This window comes from Rhea pennata, chromosome 6 (assembly GCF_028389875.1).
Source record: "Rhea pennata isolate bPtePen1 chromosome 6, bPtePen1.pri, whole genome shotgun sequence".
Lineage (NCBI taxonomy): Eukaryota > Metazoa > Chordata > Aves > Rheiformes > Rheidae > Rhea > Rhea pennata.
This window is the reverse complement of record NC_084668.1, coordinates 33,812,185-33,839,471: the sequence shown is the minus strand read 5'-3', so window position 1 is coordinate 33,839,471 and position 27,287 is coordinate 33,812,185. Positions and strand designations below refer to the sequence as shown.

General features: G+C 37.4%; 1 protein-coding gene across 9 annotated transcripts in view; it reads right to left on the bottom strand.

Annotated features, from left to right (window-relative positions):
- SPATS2L (spermatogenesis associated serine rich 2 like) overlaps window positions 1-27,287 on the bottom strand; it is a 139,502-nt gene that overhangs the window by 31,074 nt on the left and 81,141 nt on the right. For all 9 annotated transcript variants that reach the window (XR_009958859.1, XR_009958860.1, XM_062579406.1 and 6 more), the window contains 4 exons: window positions 18,595-18,656; window positions 6,749-6,857; window positions 2,338-2,387; window positions 1,104-1,344 (listed from right to left, as the gene is read on the bottom strand). Coding sequence is in view for 7 of the 9 variants with exons in the window: in XM_062579404.1 (XP_062435388.1) it covers window positions 1,104-1,344; window positions 2,338-2,387; window positions 6,749-6,857; window positions 18,595-18,656 (462 nt within the window). In the remaining 2 variants the exon portion in view is untranslated. The remainder of the gene's footprint in view (window positions 1-1,103; window positions 1,345-2,337; window positions 2,388-6,748; window positions 6,858-18,594; window positions 18,657-27,287) is intronic.

Sequence of the window (27,287 nt, the reverse complement as noted above, 5' to 3'; positions counted from 1 at the left end):
GAAATCCAGATATTTTTGGCTTATGGCATATTTCTATACATAACAGCTGGGAAACTTTGTACCCTCTGTGCAAGACTGGGAAAAATGTCATTGCTCCTCTGCCAACACCTGATTCTTAGAACAAATTTTTTTGCTAAGTAGTTCTGTTATTTGGCTCCTCTGTTTTGCAAAGTTTGTATTTAATTAGCCAAAGGTTGGCACTGCTATCAAAGTCCTTTGGAAGTAACAGAGAAGTGGATTTCAAGTAAAGTTTTATTAATATGGTCTTATGTACTGCTTAAGACATAGGAAAAAAAAATACTAACATAGCAGCAATAATCTAGGGCTGTGAGAAGTTTGAAATGTGAAGTGTTGAAAAACTGTTACCAGTACTGAGAACAATTGAAAATAAATATGAATTTCATGAAAGGATACATGAAGGTAAAAGCTTTATCAGAGCTTCTCCCCCAGAGGAGGATGTTTATTTTCCCTGACATTATTCTAATCATAACTCTATCTACTAGAATCCCAGAAAGGAAGAGTGTTATTGTCCCTCAGAGCTTCAGAAGCAATACCTGGACTCTAACAGAAATGTATGTGTACTGAGAGGCTATCAGACTGCCTCTCCCTCAACATAAAGGCCTTTCCTTCCCTATTAGGGAAGCCAGTGGAGAACTGTTGCCTGTAGCTTATTCAGGGATTGCAAGACAAAAAATGGGAGAAGTCAAAACTAGGAGATAAAGAACTCTGTAACATGCCACAAGCCTGTATTGCTCAGATCACTTCGCCCCAGTTGAAAGATTTTATCACTTCTGTAAGTGCATTACACTCAAACTATGTTCTACCTCTGCACTCTTCTGTATTTATATCTGCAATATTCTGTATCATCTGGGCCTCTCTAGTTACAGTTTGATCCTTTCTTTCTCCTCTAGAAATAATGGCATTTACATCGTCATCTTGGAAGGAGAACTGTGCCCAGGTATAGACTGAATAGCTTACGTACACCGTACAAACTATTTTTCTTTTATTATTCTTCTTCATGGTAATAAAAGTGTTAGGATCTTCATATATGTGAGCTTAGCTCTTGTCAGCGAAAAACTACCACTTGTACCAGATACACTTACCTGTGATTTCTGGACAGACTGGTGCTGACTCTACAAATATTGCGCCTTTATTCTTAAGACAAGTGGCTTCCAATTTCTCATCGGCAGAATCATTGCAGGAGTTGTCCTTATAGCATCCATTCAGGTGGCAGCCATGTATTCCCCGGGGTTCCTGAGAAACCTTCTCAGGTCCATCATTCTTATCTTTAGGATCTTTATTGCCTTGGTGCTGTTTAGATTTGCTTCTTTTTCTCCTGTTGTTCTGAACAGAGATGTATCACAAGAACATAGACATTACTCAATGCAGTTCATATCAATTTAAAATGATATTTTAAATTGATAATTTAAAAATCAGTAAATTGTCCATACTCTTTAGTTTTGAAGAATGACATACAAGCAACATTCCTTACAATGCAATTTACAGGCCATGTTGCAGTATGTAATATGTTGTGTCTGTTCAGCTGAATATATATAAATGGTTTCAAATCAAAGCTGAAGACCCAAACTGGTCTTCCCCTTCCTCCCACACAGAATATTTACATCTCAGAACAGTAACAGTCTGTGCTAAGATGCTGTTCAAAATATTTACAATCATCTTGAACAACTAGTTCCTAATCATGAAAGGGGCATCCACAGAGTAAAATGGACAATCCCTTAAGGCATCCTTCTCACAGGTAGAAAGCGACCACAGACCCTGGACAGAGGCCGATCGCTGCTACCCCTGCTCTCTCATCATTAGGGGAAGCCTCCGTGACAATAACTCATAGGGCAGCCTCCTGATACAGCCCCAGCTGAGAGAGAAACAGTACAGAGATTGTATCTCAGACATCTACTAGAAGCGTCTGACTTGCCAGTACCCCTAATAGATGATTCCTATGCATAGATTAGTCCTATGCCTGGCAGCAAAAGCTTCTACCACTGTAAGTGGCTGGGACCAGCCAGGATACAATTGCATATTAAGTGTTTCTGCAGAGTGCATGTGCTGTTTTGGGATTCATTCTGTACTTGCCCAGAGTCTGCCCACTTCTGCCCCCTGCTGTCTTAGAAATTCCCTCATACACTGGGTTAGACAGCAACAGAATACCACGATTAAAAATAACACATACATTTGCTTTCAGGTCTTCTGAATACAGGTGTGGATCAAGTACTTAATTAGCAAAGGCAGACAAAGTACTGGAAAGTAATAGTACTAGATTCTACGACAGACAGCTGATAAATGGTCTTAATGCTTTGATTCTCAATGGCAAGTCCTTACCTTCTTTTTCCCTGTCAAATTCCATTCTTTCAGAACCTGAATTGCACTACCTAGAGAAAGGCAAGATAAAACATTTCAATAAACGTTCAGTTACAAAAAAGAACAAATGTATTCAGAGAAGATTTCTAGACTCCTGTCTGGGAAGTTTTTCCATTTGTCGTTGTGAGTTCTCTCATATTGGGAGAACAAAACAACAGCTGCTGGCTGTCTCCTTTTTATTTGTTTCCCTTTTATTTATCTGATATCAGTAAGTACAGTAAACAAATGGGATAGGCTACTTGTCACTAATCATGGCTTTCATTCTACAAAGTAAAGTGGGTGCCTAACTTTAAGCACTAGCATAAACTTTATAAAGATCAATTTTCAAATGTCTGGCTTGAAAAGGGATGCATCTAAGTACACTATGCAGTCCACCCTGCCTTTATCTTCAAAAGCTTTAAAACCTTTCTGCAAATTGCTCAAGTACTTTATGTACGTAGTGATTCTGTTATATCTGTGATGTTAACTGTCATATTCAGAAAGCATAAGAACGTGATATAAAAATCGTATCAGTATTAAAAAATCAAAAAGTTTTGTGGACCTCTGCAGAAATTCTGCATCCAGAAGTCAACATACAGCAAATTTGGGCATGATAGTAAAAAACATTTAAAAGTTGTACTGAAAATTATGACAACTTTGTATACTTGAAATTGTCTGCCGGCCCTAACGAGATGGTTAGATAAATTTACAGAACAAAGCAAGCAGAGGCTTAGTCAGATCAGTGCCAGCTGCCATCTTAGAAGAACTCTTCTACATCCGGCTAACATCTTTAGTTTATTTTCTTTGACCCTACTGCTGAAAATAGATGTTACTGTAAGCACGCAGTCAGAATTGGCATCCAAACTATTAGGGCTATATCCGCCATGATAATCCTTTTAACCACAAGCAGGCTAAAGGTTTCTGCTTGAATCTGAGAATCAGTTCACCATCACTGCATAATTCTAGTAAATGCTTGTTTATTATCTCCTGCAACCGGGTTTCATATTCATCCTGTTTTCTCATTCATTTCAGGGAACTCTTGGTGATATTAGTTTCTAGCATTGCTGCTTTCAGATTACCATCAGTAGTCAGCTTGTTTTCAGCCAAAAACTTGTATGGGTTTCAAATGTGCCAAAATTGTTTTTCTATCTCAATAACCCAGATTGGATGTTACTTGGTAAGTCTACCAAATACATGGAAAGTGATTATGTCCCTTCCTGACAGCTCTAAGACAGTTTATTAAATTGTGAAAAAACATGTGTATGGAAGCCAGCAAAGCCATATGCTGCTTCCCAGATGACATGATATTTCAGAGGGAGGGTTAAGAAAATTTCTATTATGTGTACAGGTGTATCTATAGAGCTATATTTAGATACACACATACATATGTACGTATATGTACAACACATCCCTCAAAAAGATACATTATCTTTTGACAGACACCATGTTTCAGAATGCAGAACTAAATCCACACATTTGCCGCTCATTTCACTCCATGCTATTTAAAATATGTGATTTCACTTGACAGCTTTATTAACCATTTTCACAGCAGTATCCAACTACTTTTGTCCAACTTTCTTTCGTGTTGGCTGGTGTTGCTTAACTTTGCTTCTCTCAACTTCTGGGCGAGTACTATGCACAGTGTTGGTTGTTTTAGGAATTCTCACATCGAACTCAAAGTTTTCTGCTCTTGGAAATGCACTATCTGTGCAAGTCTGAATGCTCTTAACCCAACCCATCAGAATATTTTATTGAACACATCCAGAAAGCAGTCTGAACAGACCTTCTGTATATGCTCAAATAGGTATATGCTAATATAGCAAATTAAATATTTTAACAGCTATTTTTAACTTAAATTTTATGTATAGCAGTAATTATATAACAGGGAACTTACAGACCACTATAGATGCAAAGCAAAATAGGAACTGATCTCAAAAAACTGAATTTGGACATCCTCAGCCATTTCCTGAATTCAGTATGCAGTAATTCCATCTCAGAGAGGTATTAAATTGACATGCTTGCCCTTCTCACACAGCATGGCTACCCTCACACCTTTCATTGTAGGCAGCAGGTTCCCTGCAACTGTGTGATATTTCCACTTTAGCAATTTTGTGCCTCTCACGAAAAGATAACTTAAAGTGTTATATTCACTCTATTCACAGTGGCAGCTGAATAGACACACTTCTTTCCTGTTGTCAGTTCACTCAAGTAGTGTTTGAATTATTCCAGTTTTTGTCTTTAAAATAAGGGTATTCTATTTCAAGACAGTGACAAATATTGGCTGGTTTCAAATTCTCATTTCCAAAGACTACTTAATAAAAGGCACAATGATCATAAATGGAAATGAAGCCCATTGAACTCAGGTTACATATGCTTGCTTTTTTTCCAAGTCTTCTTTTACATACTTGTAAGTGTGCTTTGGACCTTTGTTTCTTACTGATAGCTGGAGACAACACATGGCTATGAAAGTGCCCTGCCCCACTCCCCCCCCCCAAAAAAAAAAAAAAAGAAAAAGAAAAAAAAAAAGTCCTGAGCTGTTCATCATTGCTGAATGTAGGAGAAATATTTTTTCACTTTGTGATTTTCTCTGGACTGAGACATCAATGCCTTTTGTCTTCAATCACAAATCCACACTTGAGCACAAGATGAACAGAAACAGTGGTTCAGGAGAAGGGAACAGGTAGGGCTAGTGTCACAACCAACAGCACTGCTCTACTAAGCAGCATCAGATGGACCATGCAACTTGATAAAGGAAAAATACTACATCTACCACTGTATCATCAATGTACTAGTCTAAGTTGGAAGCATGCCTGAAATCCAGACACTTGCAGACTTTATGGTCTGGATAAAATATAAGACAGTGACAACTACCCCAAGCTAGGAAAGAACTGAGATATAGAAACAAGAAGTGGCTGCTCTGCTCCAACCTAGTATCCTCACTGCTGGCACCTGCCCAGCTAGTCTTCCTTTGCTGGGAACTTCAAGCAGTTTCAGAAATGCTCTGAAATGTTGGAACAAGGGCTTTGTGGAGCCACGAGCAGCATGCAGATTCTGTAACACCTTAAGGGTTCTTTTTAACAGTGCAGGAAGTGCCTGTGGCATTTAAGGAGGGCAGGAGTATAGCAGGAATAACAGGATTTCTCACAATTATGGGAGGCATCACACTGGAAACAACTCATTATCCAAAAACGAGTAATTGTGATTTAAGACCAAATAAACCAGATGAAATGAACATACTGAATAACCATGCAGCATCTCTCTGCTATCTAGGATATATATTATAGGAAAACAAAACTACTGTAATTAGATGCAATCCATGCATCGTATTTTCCCTGCTGTATGGACATGCGTAAACTCTGATTTCAATATATCTATCAGAATCCATCTGCCTATGCAGGTATCTGAATAAAGAAGCACCATATTGATTTGACTGAAGAATTCTGACACATTTGTGAATATAGTTCAGTTTGCTTACCTCTGCTTTTTGCATATTGCTGTGTAATTTGTAGTATATGATGCTTCTTTGATACAGTTCCATAAGTTAATCCAAAACAACAACAAAATTACTTTGAAATAAAATAGATATGAAAGAAGCCCACTTAGCGATTCTGTAAGTTTCCATACCATCAGGCTGTACAGTCAGCCTGAAAACGATGCACTTGCTTTTAAATACATCCAGGGCTTTTGAAACTACTTAACACCTAGTATATTTTAAGCAGCTTCAAGCTACAAAGATTTTGATAGAATTTCCTCCTGGTATGCCATTATTCCTGCAAAGAACTTCTTACAGAATTTGGTGAAAGTTCAAAATACTTGCCATTATATGTTTATCAGAAAAGTGTTCTTTAAATATAAATGACCTTTACTTACAGATGGTCTCATGATGCAAAACACAAAGTCAGATACAGATTTAGAAAGATTTGAACTATAATGGAGTCTTGGTTCTGCCATTACAAATGTCAAGGCTATTTGCAAAATTCAGATGAGGGCTTTCATGTCAATGTATGCACCAAGTTGAGGGGCTTGGTGGCCTGGTTATCTGCCTCTGAACTATATCCCCAATTTTTATTAGTTATTCTATCTTCAATAAGGAATCTTATTCTGACAAATCTGGAGTATTAGCTTTCAGGCAGAAGAGCTTAAGAAAGATATTTTCTGCATCAACAATGGCAACAAAAAATGGCAAAATCACGGAGAGCAGATAAACAGTCAGGTTCAACTTATACTGTGAAGAAGCAAAGCTGCAGGTAGCACAAATAATTATGAAAAAAATGAACAGACAAAGTATCACAATCACCTGAACTTCAACAGAACAACAGAATACATTTCAAGACACTAAAGGCAACAAATACATTTGTATGTAGCTTTAATGAAAAAGGTACACTGTACTCACCATCCATAAAAGCTTGAACAGCTTTGTCTACGTTGTTATCGAACTGCTGCAACACTAAAACAATCTCGTTATTGCTTTTGTTTGGAACAACTGATCGGATTGCATTAATCTGAAAGGAGAAAAAGACAATATGCAGGTTTATCACATTCCTTTAGCTAAAATGGTATTCTGTACAAACATGTGTTTATATAAATATCTATGACATGTTTACAAGTATACACAGGGCATACGTATAAAGTTAATACCATGTCTCTCCTTGGCTGACCCACGAAAGTAACAAACAATTTCTTCCACAGACAAAATCAGCGAACTATTAACTAGTAAGCCTGGAGCCAAATCTTACACTCAGTCACATCTGGAGAACTGATCTAACTAAACTAATGGAATTTGTCCCTACACTTCTTTCCTGAATGTTTCTAAGTATCTCTGCTGCTGTGTGACTCAACAAGCCACATCATCAATAAGAACTTACAGGGTGTACATCTACTTTAACAATGCTGTTACAAGATCTTGCTACATCAAAGTTTTAAAATGACTGACGGTCTTCTAACATCTGGAAAAGTGTCTCATGCTATGAGAAAACAGCATCATTTTTACAAGCCCTAGTAGTTGGTCCATACAATTTGAGTTTGATGTTCCAAATATGTATGACCAGAAAGCAAAAATTGTGTACCAAAGTCCTTAAAGACGTAGTAAGCCACATGTTTTCTTGCGGAAATTCTCCTGTTGGATGAGGTGTTAAATCGATAAAAGGTTTTGGCATTCTAGGCTCAACTTTCACAGCATGTTATTTGCTATTGTTGTTTTGTTTTCAGTATCCGTTTAAATCAAATAGTCAATCAACCCACTGTATTTTAAGCACAGTTTTCCTGCTGGAATCACACTGATGGTTTATTTTATCATGCTCATACACTATAACTGAAAGTAAATAAAATTACATGAAACTCCATACTTATACCATTTTAATGCTACACAAGCTTTAAAGTACTTGTGCTTTACTTACAGAATATTACTAAATATCCAGAATATTATTCAGTTAAATTTGGTTAGAAAAAACAAACTGAAGACTCTGGCAGTACTTAGAATATACAAGATGATCAGTGCCAAAACCAGTCTTGTATTTCTGATGTAGCTTTCTGACCTTTTCCGTCAAGCTATCCAGCACATACTAATTATTAGAAAATTGTTACTGCATTGCAAATATTTATTTGAAACCCATTTTTGCCTGCTTTCTGTGGGAACACATCCTTAATTATGGTATACTTTACTGCATCACAATGCAGGCAATGCTGATTTCCATTTGTGAAGCACTGGCAGTCTTTTTCTCGTACTAAAAACGATTAATAACATGAAGATATTCCTGTTGCAAGCAATGGAACTGGGCTTGTACGATGAAAGTTTTCACACTACCTTCTTTTAGCTATCCAGTTTAAATGCTGACATAAGAACAATCTTCCTAGACTCCCTTTAGGGGGTCTCTGTCAATGGAGACACCAGAAGGTGATTCAGAACATTTAACGCTCAAATTTATGACAAAAATACTATTTTGCTGTAATGTGTCCACCCTCCTCCTCAGCCACTGTATTTCTCAGTGCTTCATATTAACGTAAACCACCAATTTCAGGTTCTGTTAAAAAACAGTGACTGAGGACTCTGATTCATGATGCTTGCTGGATTTAGCTAGAGCACAGCAAAAGGCTGATACTGCCTCAGCTAAATTCAAGAAGAATCATGAGTTGAAGTCCCAAGTTAAGCTCCTACTCCTTCTCCAGAGAGAAGCCTCTCTCTTACTGTATAAAGGAGGACACTTTCTGACTTCAGCATAAAACTTTAGTATCTCTACTTGGATAGTGTCATATACTCCAGCCCACTACTCATTCATTCTTTTCTTTGCATTGGCACATTTGCCCTCACTACATTTGAGGTAGCAGGGCCAGCCTTGGACAATTCAGGCCCCAACCATAATATAGAAGGTCTGAAAATTAGCAGCTAGGGTGTGATATGAGAGTCAAATTGCTTTCCAGCTTTCCCAGGGCCTGCTGCAAGGGCCTATCTAATCCCATGTCTATGTTCCCACCTTATGGCTGCACAAGGCTTGCCCACAAGCTAGGGCTCCAACCCAACTACTAGCAACATTAGAGCCTCTGGTACACACAGTGAACTTCATGTGCGTGAAGTTTAGACGGGCTCGGTAGTCAACTGAACTCCCTGAACTAAAGGCTGGTGTTGCCAGGATTTATTCGGAAAAATCTGACTGCTCGAGCTTCTCTCTTCAGCTGATCCATGTGTATGGGGGAAAAAGTAATGAGTATAACTCTTTGGACACTGCAGATATTTTAAGTTGAAAATAAACCCAAAACAACAGGATGTGCAGAGAAAATCTTAGAAAAAGGAGTTTTATTCTTTCCCTGATTGCAGGGACAGGCATGCTATTTACTGATAAGGTTGTGTCAAGTATGAATTGAAATGGCTCCGTAACAATAAGTTGGCAAAGATAGCAGGCTAGAGCTGGCCACAAGCCGCAGCCCATTTTATGTTCAAGCTGGTAGTTGTCAAACATTTTCACCATATGGATTACATCTTCATATTCTCACAAAAATCCCTCTTCTTTCACAATCATGTGGATCATCTCTCTGCCTGCTCAGAATTGCATAACCTCCTTATGGAAGCTGCAGCAACCGCTTACAGGAAAAATAGCAAAACGAAATATTTAGTATATTCTGACCATATTTAAATGTAAGCATGGGAGTTTCAAATGGCTTCTAGGCCTTTCTTTGCTGTGAAAAGTTTGGAGATCTCAAGAAACATCTGAAAACAAAAAAGTGAGGCCAAGACCATAGGATGGACCAGGCAGTTTACCACAGACTGCTGTCTGAAAACTTCTTAAAAACATTAAGAGCAGCTCTTAGGAGCATCTGCAGGGTGGAGAAAACTGCAACACAAGAACTCACACCAGATATTTTAGGCTACAGAATCTACTGAAGACTTTTTATTGGTAACTATTAAGAAATTTTTGATTTCTTTTTGATTAAGAAGTTTTTAATCCTGATAAAAATCACGATTAAAAGCAAAACTGTTCGTTTATCTCATTAATAATCCAACTAAATACAAAAATGTATGGAAACATTCTAGAAGTAGATCTAATACAAAAAAAATCAGCATGATGTTCTTAAGGAAGAATACTTGCCAACACAGAGGGGAAAAAATCCATATGACCAACACAGTGCATACAGCCCTATTTTAGTTAGACTACATAAATATTCCCTATATTGAATTTTATGTACCAAATAACTCAACCAGGCAACTGCCAAAGCAGCAACAGCATTCTTTGTTGACAGTTATACAAAATATGCATTTGCTAATCTTTCCCTTTAAACAATAAAAAAGTTAAGAGATTTCATGAAAAACCTCCTCAGCAAAAGAAGATTAGACTGCAAAGTAAAGCATTTAGGACTCAGGAAATTCCAAATTAGAAGTTACTTGCACAATATTAATCCGCTTCCTTCTGTATGTGTTTTTTGGTACTCAGGACATCTACTAAGTCATTACTGTTTCTGTCTACCAGATTTCTGCAATGACATACTTGGGATAAGCTACATGAAAACCAAAACTTCCAACCTGCAAGAAATGCCAATATTCAATAAAAATACATATATATATTGCATTGGTCAGAAAAAAAACAAAAGCAGACCTAAAAAAAAAAAAAGAGATCAGAATTCCAGCAGAGAAGAAAATCGAACACATTTTGTTTTGAAATAAATCAAAATTATTTTGTTTAAAAAAAATTAAGAACAAACTGGAATAAATGTGTTATATAATTTCCTGGAATCTCAAAGACAGATATGTGCACCAGATACACTGGACTGCCAACACATGTGCTTTCTGATTGATCTCTTCATCCAGAATACACTGGAATTATTGTAGAAGTGCAATGAAAAAGTCAGTGACTTTGGACATACAGAAAAGCTTGACAAATGGCTACAAGTTTTATAGTCTGATCTGACATGTATCTGGAAAGAGTGGAGGGAGACTGAGCCAAATGACAGCCTTAACCCAGAAATGCACATTTCAAAGTCCTTAATATTTCAATTCTTTGTGTTTTAACCTGCTGTTTCAAAACACATTTAGACTTCTGTGCCTGAAGTTGAGATCTGTCTCCACATTAAAAAAAATATATATATATATATATATATATATATCTGGAAAGGAATATGATGATATAAAAGAAACAATCAACAGCAAAGAGCCTTCCTGACAGCATAGCCTAACACTGGCACAATTACACAGCTAAAGGTCACAACAGGCATATCACAGACCATGGTGACTGCAAGGGTGCTGGAGCTCTAGGAACGCTTGGATGACAAGTGGTAGATATTGGGTAGGGCTGGATGTGAAAGAAGGCACAGACTGACCTAGGCAATCAAGGCAGGTTGACTTTGCTGGCTCACTAAGGGGTTCAGATGATACACCAGCCTTTTGCCAGCACAGCTGTATACCTCACCTGCTTTCAAGTCGCCAGCTGCTTGAGAGAAATCAGTCATTTCCCAGTCCTGAAAATTGTCTAGAGCTTGCTTTTAATAAAAGCATGACAGAGTCGTATTCCAGGGTAGAGAATAAATTCCAGTTATCTTTCTCTAAACTTGAAGTCCTCAAACTTACCAAGAACATCTGATCCTCTTAACAGTACATAAGCAACATAGACCTTGGAACTGGAATAATCTAGTATTTTATGACTTCTCATCAATACACAAATTCCGTTTTAAAAATATTTGTCATCTTAAAGCTTAAAAAGAAGTACAAAAATAGCTAAAGATTTCCAAACATGCAATGATACTGCATTAATATCTGACAGTCTGCAAAAACAAAAACTACTTTATTAATTGTATTTCCTTGCTTATCTGGGAGAACACAGAACTTTTTTCCTACTTCGAAACCCAATCACAGGAAGAACATTACTAGACAGACTACAGGGAAGTCAGCTGTTTTAATGATTTTTGCGAATCATCCTGTCTTTATCCAGTGTAGATTCCCAGTGATCTTGTGCCATCATATGGATGCTAGGCACACATTCTAGGACTTGAAGAGAATGGTAACTGTGTTGTGAGCATGAGCTGATAGGCCTTCACTGACAGTAACTAATTTGGTGGGTTTTCCCCTCACATAGTGTGATCAGAGAAGATATTTCTTTGTTAATCTGCTACTAATAGTGTTCACTCAGAATTTCAGCTTGCAAAAGCTACTTGAAAATAGTTGAGACTATGAAGCCCGATCTTGAGAACAACTGTACACAGCCAAAAAGATGGAACACAGAATCCAGGTCCGCCTCCATTAAAACGACGATTCAGTGTGCACGTAATTTCTGTGGACCTAACTGCTCTCCTCAATAGGGATAAAATAAATTCATGTTTAAAGTCTAGAAGATTTTTAACTCCTTTTCTGAGCTGCAACTTAGCTTTTAATGCTTGCTCAAGCTGTGCTGAAGTCAGTGCAGCTTGAGCCATGCTTCCAGATTGCATCTGTCAGGACCAAAAATTCCACTATCATAAGGTCATTTTACTTTGGTCTCTTATAAAATTGCACCCTTACCTCAGACATCATGGAGGACCTCCCAGAAATTGTATCAAAATTCAAAAATGTTCAAAGTCTCCTCGGATAATAAAATCTCTGAAGTCTGATAAATTGTACTTGACTATTTTTCTGAGGATTACTGTTCAACTTCTACGCAATCTCACTTAGGACAATTTTTTGGTTCACACTAAAGAAGTATTCAATAATAGGTTATCTCTGAGGAGCACTGCACACAGGAGCAGAGGACACAGAAATTCTAACCACTCACAATCTCACAATCTCCATTCACTTGAAGTCCCTGTGAACATCTATCTCAAAGGATTTCCCTGAAAAATGAAGCTTGAAAAGAACATAGCCTGGGTAAACTGTGAAAACAGACTTGTGACAGTAGATTACCTACTCTGCACCCAAGACCAAGCTGACATTATCAGTGTATTCCTTTCCATCCTTTAGGTCCTCTGTATGGTTTCATATGGTTTCCAGGCAACTGTAACAACATGGAATCAATTGTTGCCTCTTTGCTGCTCTACTCCATCTGCTCCTCCTTGGCATCACCCTTAAAGAGGATGTTTCTGGTGAATAAGTAACATATCCGGGGTTCAGACAATTTGTTTAAATATTCCTGACAAACATCTTCGCTGAAAGTTTATGGTTGTTTTGAAACCCCGGAAAACAGCTGGTCTAATTCCCTTGAAATAAGTTATTATTATGGTAACTTACTTATTTAAAAATACTTATCATACTTATGCTTTGTTAGGAACACTAAGAAAAACAGCTAATGACTGTTTTTGTTTCAGATGTTACCAAAGCCAGTACTGACATGAACACTGTCTTGACTACTCCCAAATCCAACGCCACTTTGTATTAAACACTAAGCTCAACAGACTTTCTCTGAGAAGCTAAATTCACTTTAAAAGTATGATCATCAGCGAATACACAGACATCCATCTATTCTGCCTATTTTTACTGTATGTCTATAGCAAATCTTCACACACACACACATATATATTGATAGTATATGTATATTGCAGTTGAGGACAGGCAGCAGCATAAGCCATATTCAATTAGACTGTATCTCCAATTAAGCTTGGCCCAAATCCTGCAAGAGGATCAGTTAAGGGTGTGTGTCTGCAGAACTCCACTGGTGTCTAGAATTTATGAATTTAGTATTAGCAGAAGCCCTGGCTACATTCATAAGGAAAATGCATTTTCAAAACACTTCATGGCAGAAATTAAGGTTTTAACAAACTTCTGCACAAATCTATTTCATAAAAACAATTTAACTTTGCTGCATTAAAGGTGTATTTCCTAGGCTGCAGATTTTTTTTCAGAAACTTTACTGAGTTCTTTATGACACACTGAGTAAGTATTGTTAACATCTCCTTCGAGCAAAATAAGTTTTGATGAAGTCTGCACCTCTTCTTTTCACTACATGTCCTGTTTATCACACTGATACCATTAGATCATTTACTTCTTAGAAGCAGAGAACAAATTCTACCTGCTACAGTAATCCACCTTGGGCAAATATCTTGGAATTATAGTACTCCCACTCCCAAATTTCTGAGCTAGTGAAATGGAAAACAGACATTTCAGGAATTCTGAAAGGACCTCATAATAATAAAAATATTTATCATCATTATTATACAATAACAAAACAGGGCTCAGTAAAAACTGTTTCACTTGTAAAATGGCAATATTATTTAGAGAGCTGAACCTATAATATTCTTAGTGCAATTTAAATGGCTTATCAAATGACATAAGCGCATCTTGAAAAACTTTGCTGGTCTTGCACTCAGTTCACCTAGATGAACAAGTTGGCATGGAACAGCAGCAAAAGTCAATCTTAAGATGACCCACATAGACTGGAAACTATCTGCTTTTGTAAAGGATGTTTTAAAATCTATATACTATTTCCATTAGTTGCACCACGAATCCCACTCTTTCCTTGCATCTTGCCATTGCTTGTGAAAACCACAATTACGTTGTAAAGAAAACCCTGAAGTCCCAAAACATCCGAGTAAGTGTTGTTCTTGCTGTTTATAGAACAAACCTTCTCATCTGTTCAACCACAGGTGTGGCTCAGGTGATATTTGAAATGACAATGAAATGAAAAAGCAAACCCTTCAGGAGAACTTCAGTAAAACTTCACCCCTAGAGAATCCCAAGAACAGGATTTTCATCTGAGTATTTTGTAAATTCCATCTGACAAAAGACTGTTCTTGTTCAAGCATGTCTGGATACACAATAAAAACAAAGATGAGCCCAACAACTCAATCTTCAATATTGAACAATTCTTGATACCCAGATCCAATTCCTTACTATCAAAATCAAAACTGTATGCCAGAGCTGAATGGTTATTCTGGGGAGTGTCTGATATTCCCTCCCTTCTGTTTAAACCAAAAGGTTTAACTGTTACAGGAGATGTGGTTTGCAGTCCTCACTCTAATGGCTGAGGTCCCATCATTCAGAACCTTAGCACTTCTTCTGGTGATGTGTGCAGTTAACGCTAATATAGCGCCATTAATATTACGAAATTGTTTTGGAATTCATCCAATGAGCTTGGCTCATTTTATTCCTTAATTCAGTGAATTTGTACATTTGTACGTATACAGTCTGAATTACATACAACTCAGTCTTTAAAGGTACTGGTGCTAGAAAACAAATTCTCAGATACACTGTACTCTCAGATAATCAGAGACAGGCACAGAAGTAAGGATAACAAGAGCCAGCAGGATAGCAAAGGAAAAAAACTACGATAATCATCAGGGCAGAGGAGGTTATTATGAGATATTATGAGATCCCCATGCTAAACATCTTCCTGCATTACCTACATAAGCATGTAACTAGCCATTGCTGAAAAGCAGGCCTTGTGATTTTCTAGAAAATCTGTGACTTACCTGCATGAAAATATGGTAATCTGAACATCCCTGCCTCCTCAAACAACTATCACAGCTGCAGGGGCCTCTGCCCGCTATGGAAATGTCCATTAGGCTTCTTGATATCATAGGCCAACAGTTATAGAAATCACACAGGAAAAAAAAGATGATGTAAAATAGAATGTACAACCTACTGACTTTATAAACTATTTCAGCTGAAATGCTAAGAATGAATTACCCAAAGAGTACTACAGTAGCATTCTCTTATGCCTCAAACTAGAGGGTAGAGTCTTACAGACCTCATGTGTGTCAACAGCCTAACTTTAGCCAATCATGACTGCAATGCCTGCCTCAGCTTTGCAGCACCTTTAAGACAGTGGCAGAGGTCTTATTTTCTTGCATAAGAGGTCGATCATGTAGAGATCATTAAAAAAAAAAAAGCCAAAATTTCATGGCCTCTGTACTACATTTTTGTTGCAGAAAAACAACATGCAGTTTAAGGAAAAACTTGAGTTCCACTTTTGCAAAAATGAGTAACAATAAGTATTTGTGTGCAGATGTTCAGAAGCTTTGACTTCATTCAAGTCTTTGCAGGATCAAAGTCTTAAATATACTATAATCTGCAAGCACAGAGGTAGGATGGAAGGGTGAAGAGAGAAGGAGACTTGAGAAGGAACTGTATTACTTTCAATTTTTTTTATTTGCTTTGTGAAAAGCAAGGCCTACTTATATTTGCATTGATGGCTACAGCTGTGTGGAACTTGGGAAAGGGAATTAAATTTATAAATCTCATTTTTGTTTCCCATAAATACTCCCCCCCCCCCAAAAAAAAAAGTTTAACACTATCTCATTACTATTATGCTGCATAGCAAGTGTTCATGAGTGCTTCTTGCTTTGTACATTTAACTACTTTAAGAGAGAAAGGGATCTGATTTGGACTCCCTTGCCAGGATACAGTAAATATGCCAGCTTTTCAGAAGTGCAAGCAAGATCCTTACATTTTAGCAGTGTACATGCAAATGTAACTAAAGCCAACTAGCAGGGCAATCTCATCTTAAAACAAGTAAAACTTGCCCAGATAGAATGGTAAACTGAACAAGCCAGTTTTCCAGTTGATGTAGGCAACAATTTCTTAGGTCTATGCTGTTCTGTTGCTAAGCCTTTATTTAGCAGGTCATTAGTCTGTTTTTTCCAGAATAGAAAACAGTAATCTTGCATAAAAATGTAATTGTTGTTAACTTATTTTTTCATTCTGGCATGGAAATATAGTGGCACTAAACGCTGATGGAAAATACAAGAACTTCAACAAAAATCCAGTCATAAAGGAGTGTGGATTGATCTAATTAATTTCCGACTTTAAAATTTTGTATGTTTGTAAAAATTTCATTTTAGTTACTCCCAACAGACATCAGATTTGGAATAGCAAATATGTAGTATAAATAAAAGTCCTCTTGCAGTACTTCATTCTTAAACTGGCAAAAGACTAACAGATGATTTGTAAAATCCTACTCTTGTAAAACTGACTAAATTAATAAAGAATTTAAGCCACATTGTAAATGAACAGAACTTCAATTGGTTTACTGAGCTGCATTGTGAGGGTTACTGTAATTTGCCTTCTAGCACTCCAGCACTAGCAGATGAGATTTAATGGCAATTTTTTCTATTGCAAAAATCCATCAAGCTCTCAATATTTAAACCCTGGGCTGTTATCAAGGGCTAACGAAGATATTCATCACTGAAATACAGATTCATATTGACAAGCAAATCTTCAAGCATGACGAGTGATCCATGAGTTAACAATGAATATGAAGAAAAATATGACTCAGAAAGCAGACCCTTGGACAGTGCCTCAGGTAATTAATTGCTTTCCATCTTCCATCTAGATTAGAAAGGCATATTTAAAGTATCTTGCACATATTCTTCACGCCAAATGATCTTCTGTGTTTTTGGTCCAGAGAAGTGCTGAGCTACAAAATGGAAGTTAGGCAAATCTTTTTTGTGCTGAGTAACTTATTTCTGTCAGTAAGAAAAAAAAAAGTTCATCCAAGAAACGGTACTTAATTTTTTCCTTGCTTTTGCCATTGATAGTCCTAGAGAGAACAGAGTATTTCACATGCCCACTGCCCTGCAGGATGTGTAACACATCACAGGCAGGTCTTGCGATACAGTGGAAGATAACTACATTTCCGAGTTTTACATTGCCGTCACCATTCTGGGTTTCCGGGAATGAACATATTTTATGAAACAAACTTGATCTTTTTCCCTTGTGCAGCTTTCATGAAGTGAATAGGCTTACTCAATTTTTCATCAACACCTGAAAAAAAAAGGCTCACTGATGGAAATCGATTCTGGCCTTTAACATGAATCACACCAACTTAAAAACTGTCTCACTGAGAGCCATACTGGGCTTCATAAAGCCCATGTTAGCCTTTTCTGAACTTCCTAAATGTAAAGCATCTCTCTAACCAAATATAAATATAATAAAACTAATTATATAAAGATGATGCTCAGGTGAATTCTTAAAACCTAGCTCCTTTTAAAATACAACTCTAGCATGGTGAAATATTCCCAGTTCTCTCTCTCATTTTTCCAGTGTTTTGGCAAGTTTCCTGGTTTCCTATTTACGTTGGTGAGGAATAACTATGTGTTAAGATTGTCTCTTCACAACCTGCATCCTGGTTTGTGTACTAACCAGCATAGCAGCACTTATAGAAGCCCAGCCCAAGGCTCTTGCTAGACTGTGTCATGCTGCACACCTGTGGTTACTGTGGGTATGTGTGTGGAGTATATGTGTGAGTCCACATCCCCAGCAGTACAGCACCTCACATACAAATGGCCTGCAGAAGGGAGTCTTCCATGCTTTAGGCCCTTTAGTGCTCCTAAAAGGTTGGTGAGGCTCTAGTACTAGCCAAGATATGAAGTGGACCTACTCATGTGCACAGAATGCAGTTAAAAGCAGAGCTACTTAGAAAGAAGAAAAAAAAAACAAAAACAAAAAACCTTTCAAATTTTTTCCGGCTCTGTAATTTTACTCTTACACACCACAGGTACAACACTGTCTAACTGAAGAAAATGATTTTCAATGGGATATATCTTTTTAAAAACTGTATTTCTATGGCAGCAACCATCACAAAGTACCATTCTCCATAGCATCAGCATGCATAGAAACCACAAGAGTGTAAGAGAAGCCTAACTGACAAAACATTACCTCCTTTCAGGGAAGCAAAATATGTTTTTCATCAGCTGAGAATAATACCCTAATACTATAAATACCTGCCTGTGTGCTTAACTTCACGCATAGAGTCAACTTATACTTAATTATGTGAGCAGTGTTTGAAGGAACAGGAATAAAATCTGTATATAAACATCTTAGGTTTGCACTGTGTTGTTACTTGAGCCTACCTTTTCCTTGATATTTGTGGGAGAACTGGTTTCTGCCATCTTTCTTCTGGTAAGAATATTGTCTGTGAAAGAAGAAAAAAAATAAAAAGGATCAATTGGGAGATTTTAATTCCAACCTGTCAAAGTGCTACACCTATAAGGACTAATACATGTGCTTACAAGTAAGCATTAGAGAAACATGAAAAGTACAGAAGAACAGGTCTTAGCTTCCTGCACAGTAGTGCTCAATCTTGTCAAAAAGCAAGAACAGCCCAAATATCATGCTCTCCTCAGGTTAGTTCTAAAAACACTTTTACAAATGCCTCATTGGTATGAACCTAGATAAAAAGGGTGTCGTGTTTCTCCCAGCCACATCTCTTGGACCCTGTTTATTATTACTTGGTGGTATCTCTCAGACTTTTAAAATAAGGAATACCTTAGCTGAACTCAACAGCTCCTGTTTTCTCATTCAGCAGCAATCTTAATTTTGGCCAGAAAATTTGTCTGAAAAGCCAGTCTTAAAAAGCAGTTAGAAGTGCCAGGAAGTTACGTGGACAACTGCTGCTTGGCTGGTATTTCCAAAGTTAAATGAGAGGATTTAGCCACACAGCTCCTATTGAGGCTGACAGGTCTGTACAGTTAAATCTTCAAGTCTGGTCTGAAAACTTGAGCACATGAATGGAATTTGCATGAGATTAACAAACTTTGCTATATGCTTTTGCTTACACAGCCACATAACTGGAAATAGGGAGACACTGTATCACATGACAAAGAGTTAACAGAGTAGGGAATCCAGTTGCCTGATCCTGCTTCCATCAGTGTTAGACTTCAGTAAGGAATAGGCTTAAATCTTCACATTTTAAAATTTAATCACACAAAAATACAGCAAAGACTCAATCAAATGGAAGAAAAGCTTGGCTTGCTTACTAAATTTCTTAACTCTACACTGAAGTTACAGTTATGAAGTTACAGAAATTAGCATGAAATATTTGCTCTTTCCAACTTTTTAACTTGAAACTCTCTCTTTTTTTTTTGTATCTGAGCTCTTTGAAATATTTCCTGATAAATGAGAGTTCCCATAATTCTTCTATATCTCTCGCTACACCTAAACAATCTTCCCTCAGCTCCTACTTTGAAACACAGCACTTCAGCATAATTCACTTTTCAGAAATTAAATGCTTCTATTAGAGTATCCAATAACAGTATTTAATCTTGTTACTCATTTTTGTATGCATATGTTTTCTAATTAAAAAGATGAGATCCCAGGAAACACATTTTCAAATATAACCAAACTTTGCGTATGGTAAGTGGAAAAAGGAAGGTAAGAAGAGGAGAAGAGAATGTACTTCTGAGTTTCAGTCTGATGAAGAGAGGACACTGAATTATGGAAACCCAAACAAAAGGTGCTGGTTGGCGGGGGGGGGGGGAGGAAGTCTCAAGACACCTGAGCAAAGGAAAGTGACCTTTTCCATTGCTAGTTATGATAAAACTGCTTGAAGTGATAAGGCTGCTCTTCCTATCTTGTTTTATTATACCGTGATGTACTATCTATTAAAATTCACAAACCTTTTATCTGCCTTACATGTTCTTTAACCAACGACTCAACTACCCCGCCCAGACACAGGGCTGCAGTCCCGCAGTGTCTAATAAGACCTCTTCCCGGCAACTGGGCCACTCTGAACACCATACTGTCTGCTCAAGAAAATACCTCGGACTATCTTTTCTTTTTTAAAATCAAGGATGAAAGGACTCAACTCAGCCTCTTTGTCAAACCCACTCAATGGCTAACAGCTGAGTCACAAAATATCTGGAAAGAACAGGCAAGATTACATGGAATATGAGGTTGGGGCAACCCAATCTCCAGTATTTAATGTTTGAACAACTAAAGCAAAGTGTTAAGAAACAACTGCAGTCTGTAGTCCCAGTTCACCATTTCTTGGGGGCTTCTTGCTTTTTGCTGTAAGCTATTTCTCATGCCACATAGGCACAAAACATGAGATCATAAATAGGCCAGCAGATTTCCCACACAGACTGCAGAATCTAGTTCTGAAATTACTCCCTTACTGCTTCATGGAAAAGCATATCCTCTCCCTAGCAACATCAAAACCATGCTGGACTGAAATCTTGCTCTGTTTTTAATAGATAGCTGTATGTTAATGAATGGTTATTTGACCAGATCACTGTTGCATCTACTATCTAGGAGTTTTAGTAATGTTAAAGACTACTGAACGGAAGCCTGCCACTTTGCATACTGACTTAAATACATCCAACATTTATAAATATTAAAATTTATAAATATAAGTTATAAAAATAGTTTAAAAACTTCAGGGAAAAAAACATGTTTTTTGAGGAAATGAACCAAGTACCATAAGGATTATAACTAATAGTCTCTTCTGGTCCTGAAAATATATTAATCTGCCAAAAAACCACAAAGGGAAAAAAAAATCTTTGCCAACTCAAATCTTTAAGGTCTGCCTTTTTAACATATATTTTACTTTCTTTTTTTTTAAACCCAAAGTATAAAATTTAAAATTGCATCTGTATCAAGTAAATTAATCACATTAATTTTATTTACCCTCTCTTAGAAGAAAAAAGCCTGAATCTCTCAACTTTTGCTACTTCAATGATATTAGCTAAATAATGCTTCTAATTTAAATTAAGTTTGCTAATTAAATCATACTAGAACACTTACCCAAATTAGCTCTTTGTAGCAATTCTCAGATTCAGTTTAAAGCTAGACATAAAAACTTCACAGAGCACCTTGCCAGATTTGATTTGTGTCTCCTTTGCTGTGTGGGCCAGGTATTACTATGAATACAGTCTTCCACCGCCGAATGTTGTGCTGATTCAGCTTGCCTGCAGCCTCAAGCTGTTTCAAGAAGACTTGGCAAGCCACATAAAACTAAAATAACCTCGCTTCTCACTGAGTTTCTCTCTCCCCGCCCTCCTCTCTCTCTCTCTCTCTCTCTCTCTCTTTTTTTTAAGATCATACTAAGGCAGCATTGGCTATTGCATATGGACTCATTCTTCACCATTTCAGACTCTTCATTAATATACATATTGCAGCTATCAATTGTCAAAACGAAGACGCTGAAAATGAGTTAGACTTTTTGTTCACCTTCTCCAAGGGCAAGTTATGAAATAACTTGCATAAAACACTAGCTCATTTATGGAATTCAGCCCAGCACTTCTTGTTATATAAGTAAAATACAAATGATACATTAAAAGCAAAATGTTAGTGTAGCACTGTTTTTAAAAATATTCTTTACCGCTATGCTTCAAAGCTAATCACGTTTATTTTTTCTCTTTGTGCCACAAACTCATTCATCAAATGAACTGATATTTTTTCTGCAATGATTTTTAAATCCCTGAATTAAAAAACTGCTGCATTTCTAATCTTGTGAAGAAAGATTATAGCACATGAATAATTTGATGCATGGAAATAGTCCCAATGAAGTTTAGAAGCCTTTGCTGCAGGCTTGTATCTAAAATTTAACAGCTTTAGTCTGAATATTAACTCTTTAAGAGAAGTTTATTCTTACCTAAGCTGTCTCACTGATTTCTGGTTGTAGAGCAGTAACAGCAGAGTATGACCCCAAATTGAGCCCTAAAGCTAGCAGAGAGCATTCCTTACATGTCAATAACCGCATATACATGCGCACAAAATGTTTGGAGAAAGATCTTTTGCAAAGAATTTTCTGCAATGGCTAAAATTTTTGTTTAACTTAACACAAGCATACAATCTGTGATGCACAAAACACTGTATGAAAGGTTCTCAGCTTGAATGTCCAGCTTAAATACTTTGCCTTTCTGTCCGCATCTCTTCCTTGTATTTGTGCTTCTGAAACACCATTGCATGTCATACCAACAGAACCTTAAAATGATTGAAAGAAACAAAAGAAATACCATAGAATCTCTTATTTAAACAGGTCATTAATTTCTGATATTGATTTCCAAACATATTTTCTGGAACAGGAAACCATTCTCATTTGCTTGCTATATTCTGTCCTTAAATATGGAGAACAGGGCATTACTTTGATCGCTATCACATACTTCCAAACAGAATGGTGTACATTGCCTTTTAAAACAAAGCATTTCAGTAAAAAGAAAAGAGAAAATACAGGAGAGATGCTCCAAGGGAATGATGGAGAGCAGAATACATTAAATCTGGCAGAGCTTTACTCCTTTTTTTCCCCTACCAAATCAAGCAATTCAAATAACTCCATGCAAGTTTGACTAATGTGAGACTAGTCTAGGATACCCAAGGCCTAGGATAGCTCGCATGTTTTCTGTCCTGCTGCCTCTACTGCAAGCAGCAACGGCCAGCAGGGCAGACAGCTAGCTATAACCTTAAATCACTGTAGCAAAATATGCCAGAGCTCACCTGTCACAGCCTTAAATATGTGGCTGCCTGCCAGCCTTTACAGCAGTTTTCCTTCTCTGTCTTCAAGCTGTGCTAAAATCCTAGTGCTGCTGTGCTCAGCCTCCAAAGAACACCTGCCAGCTTTCAACTTGTACTGCTTTGTGGGGTATTTGGCTCACAAAACATTTCCAGATAGATAGGCCTTGGGGCAAAGCTGCCAAACTTCATTTTGTGTGGCATTTTGCATGGGTGGGATTGCCTGCATCATAAGGATCAGAGACACATGAGACCAAGATTGTGCCTTGCCCTGCTGCAAAACCTGGCAGCTATCACCTGGTAGCATCTGAACTTCAGCCTTAGGAATTGTATCAGAAAGAGAGGAAACACCCCCACTCCCTCCAACAAACAGAGCAAAAAGATTTCCTCTGCAAATACACAGTGGGGGTGGAGGGTGAGGGAGATAGAGCTTATAAAAGTATAAATGTTGCCAGGCAGGTGTGATTTGTAAAAGCATACCAGCAGTAAGCTCTGTCACAGTGGAGTAGAGTGTAACAGCCATTCCACCGTTTTCATTGTCTGCAAATACAACTCATCTTTGGCAATGGAGAAAAGATAGTATTCCACAGGCTACAGCACAGGATAATCCAGTGCTGGAGGGGTTTCTAGCCGTAAGCCTGCAGATGAGAAAGTCTCTCACATCCCTTAAGTGATATGCTTCCTTATCTGCCCAACACAAGGTTTTGAACACTCCCCCCCTACACAATAGGAATCCCAGGTCTAATTGCTTTGACCCTTGCCAACACCTATCAAGTCCTTGTCTGCTCCTGCAATCGTCTGCTGCACCTTGTAGGAACCCAGTACTTCCTTATTCTTTGGGTAATTTCTTCCAAATGTACTGTGGCTAACCTTTCCAAATACCAAATACCAACCAAAAAAATGCCACGATTTTGTTGCACTGTCCTCCTTCTCTTCCCTTTTACAATGCAGGTGATCCTACGATTGCAGGCTTCAAGCCACAGTACAGCAACACCAGGCAGCAGATAAATGGCTAGAGGACCCTACTACTGGTAAACTTACCAGCCCTGCTGAGTGTGACCACACACATTCAGAGTGCAATCACTGAGGAAGCTTTCACTGTTAACAGAGCAACTGGAATTCACAATTTTGTCACTCAAATATGTTTATAAAGTAGAGCAATGGTAGACTCTGGAATATACATATGTATTTTTTATTAAGGGTCGTTAACTCATTTCCAAATAGTTCAGTCAAAATTGCTCTGCTATAAAAGACAGACATGTAAGGTACCGGGGGAACAAAGCAATTGAAACTTCAGAACCAACTTCAAAGCAATCAAAACTTCACAGCCAAATTCAAATGTAAGATTCGGATACTAAATACATACAGAGATTGTAGCAGCCTGTACCATGTTTTCATTTTCTGCATACCTAGTTCCTCTAACAAATTAGATTTCATTTTTAAATGGGATTGCTATCTATCCCGTGTATTATATTATACCATCTTGTCTGCAGTCTTCCACATGCCCGAGGTGAAGACAAAAACAGCAGAATCAGAGATACATGTCCTTCGTTCCACACTTGGCTTTCACTGATGCTATCTTACAGAGGTGCAACCAGAGAATAGCAGATGAATGCTGAGATCAACATAACTTAAAAATGCATCAAAAAATGTAATGTCTGTGTGTCATAAGGGCTGAAAAAACTGCAAGAGTGCAACTTCAAAATTCAAGTATTTCAGACAGAAATTATTCCAGTCTTCACTCAGATTTTATTTAAACAGCAGCGGAAAAAATTCTCTCCCAGGTTAAAGGCCAAACATTAGTGTGTATGTGACTGACAGTTACTAACCCTTGGTGCCCTCTAATAAGATGTTTGAGGGAACAAGTCAGAGACCTATCTCCATTTATGTAAAATTCAAAAGCTTTTGTCTCCATATCTAATTCAGTTGTGCCCAAAGCCCTGTCATCATGGTTGTGAAATGACTTCAGATAGCAAAAGACTCAGACACTATCTCAAGATCATGATTTTCTATTTACTGTAATGTAGCATTTAAAGATAAATATAGTAATTAAAAAATAAATGCATAAACATAGCCAGCGTCAAGAGCATCTAGGACACATTATTAAGCGTCCTATCAGCTGCCCTTTAAGCTTTCTGTGTCATTCTGAAGGAATACATTCAGTAAAATAGCATAAAGTGCAATTAATAGAGCTATTGTTTTTCCAGTATTGCCTTACACCTTTCTGAAGAGTCATATCTAGAAATGGTGTATGTCATCATTTTGTATTTCCTGGTTTTCATAAGTCCAAAATTAGCCACTTTAGCCTGGCAGGTGCCACTTGATAAGATCAATGGTATCTGAGGTCTTTAATATCTTCTCCTGTATATGTATGCCATCACCTTGCATTTTTCCACTGCAAAATATTGACCTCTGCTCCTACTGTATTTGGAAAAAGAAAAAACACAAAAAAAGCCAAAACAAAAACAAATAAGAACTCTGTCATATGAAATAGCTGAATCACAACACCAACAAAAGGCCAGCTCTGCATTAGTTACAGCAAATTATCAGAATTAAGAATCAGCAACAGGAGGACACATGTGCAAGTCCAATACAAAACAAGGTACCCACATTATGGAACAGGTGAGTACTAGTACAAAGCAGACATTCTGTAACTGCCGAGAGGTACACAGGCACACATATACACTCTCAGGAATGCTACTTCCACTAAATTGTTCCGTGACACTTTCACCTCTGTGATCCACAACTTTATACAAGTACCCAGTATTTTACTCCCTGTCAGAGCACCATCACAATACCATTAACACTCACTGACAGACATTTCAGCTTTCCCTGTCTGGCTACCTGCTTACTAGAATAACGTTTTTTTTTTTTTTTTTCCCTTCTAATAGTACGTATATATGTATATATTCCATAGCTATTACATTATTACATCAGATGTCATCTTCTGTACTTACATAGTTAGTAAACTTGCTTCAATGAGGTATAAAGCTCTTCTTCCTTTGATGGCTTTTTGGCTTCCAACTATAAGATGATCTCTGACTCATGACCTTACATTTTACATCCGTGCTTTAAAAATATACATGACACTAATATTCAAACAGGCTAATTTTCTGTGGCTTACTACTATCTGTTGACCAAGTCCAGAGGATGGCCATGAACTGCTTTGTAGTGGCAACGAGTTTAGGGTGAGTGACCCTCAACCTCTGCATGTTAGACTACAACAAGTGCAACATGCTATAACAGAGCTACAGCAAGTCACTGGACTTATGAGGTTCTCAATCCTCTTCACTTTCTCCTCTCTGTTGTTTCAGTTGCACTGATTGTGTTCAAACTCAATCACAGTGGTTCTAATAATATTATAGACTAAAAAAAAAAAAAGTCATACTATCAGCAAAAACATAGATAAAGCTACAAGATAGATCAATCTCCCATTCTCTTTGTTCAGAAAAGATAATAAGGTTGGAGGAATGTTCAAATTTCATAAACTCATAATATATTCTATTACAGAAAATTGAGTCAAATGTTTGCTAATTAATGGACATCAAAAGAACAGCTAACCCTGAAAGCTTTAAGAACACATTCTAGTCAGTTCAGTCACAGTTCAGTAGGTAGAAAAAAAATGTATGTAGGCATCACACTTTATGAATTAATCATATTTTAAAATAACAAAATAAGCACAACTACTTTAAAAATAAATAGCATTTTAAACACTGAAAAAAAATAGTGTTATCTGTGCTTTGAGGATTTCTTGAACAAAAACTGAGAATTCAAAATCTAAGAACACTGAGATTTCTGGAATGGAGTTGTTACACAGTACTGGGCATTTCTAAATAAGAGTATTTACACGCGATAAGAGCTCTTTCCTAATGAACAGCCAAGTGATCTAGGACCAACCTTTGAAAATTCCTCCCAGCCTCCTTACCTTACTGATTAGTAGATAGTCCTTAACATACAGTCAAAAAAAGTATTTTCTTTTCAGGCCAGTCCCTCTCCAAAGCTGCACAGCTTTATGCTGTTTGCAGCAGAGTGACAGGAATCTGAAGCAGTCAGCTCCCCTCTCCTCCTCTTTACAATTTGCATTACATAATGTATTTGAACTCATTCATTTGGTTTTGTGTCCCTGCTGAGATACACAGTCTTGAATTTTTGCTAGCTCTCAACAGCTATCAAATTTACCACTGAATGGATGTGGGTGGTAAAATATAAATTTAGTTCAAAATGGAAGCAATAGTGCTTTCCCATACTCTTCGACCTACACAATCTACATCACCTTTTGCTGAAGGAGGAAGCAACTACCAAGGGAGCTGAAACA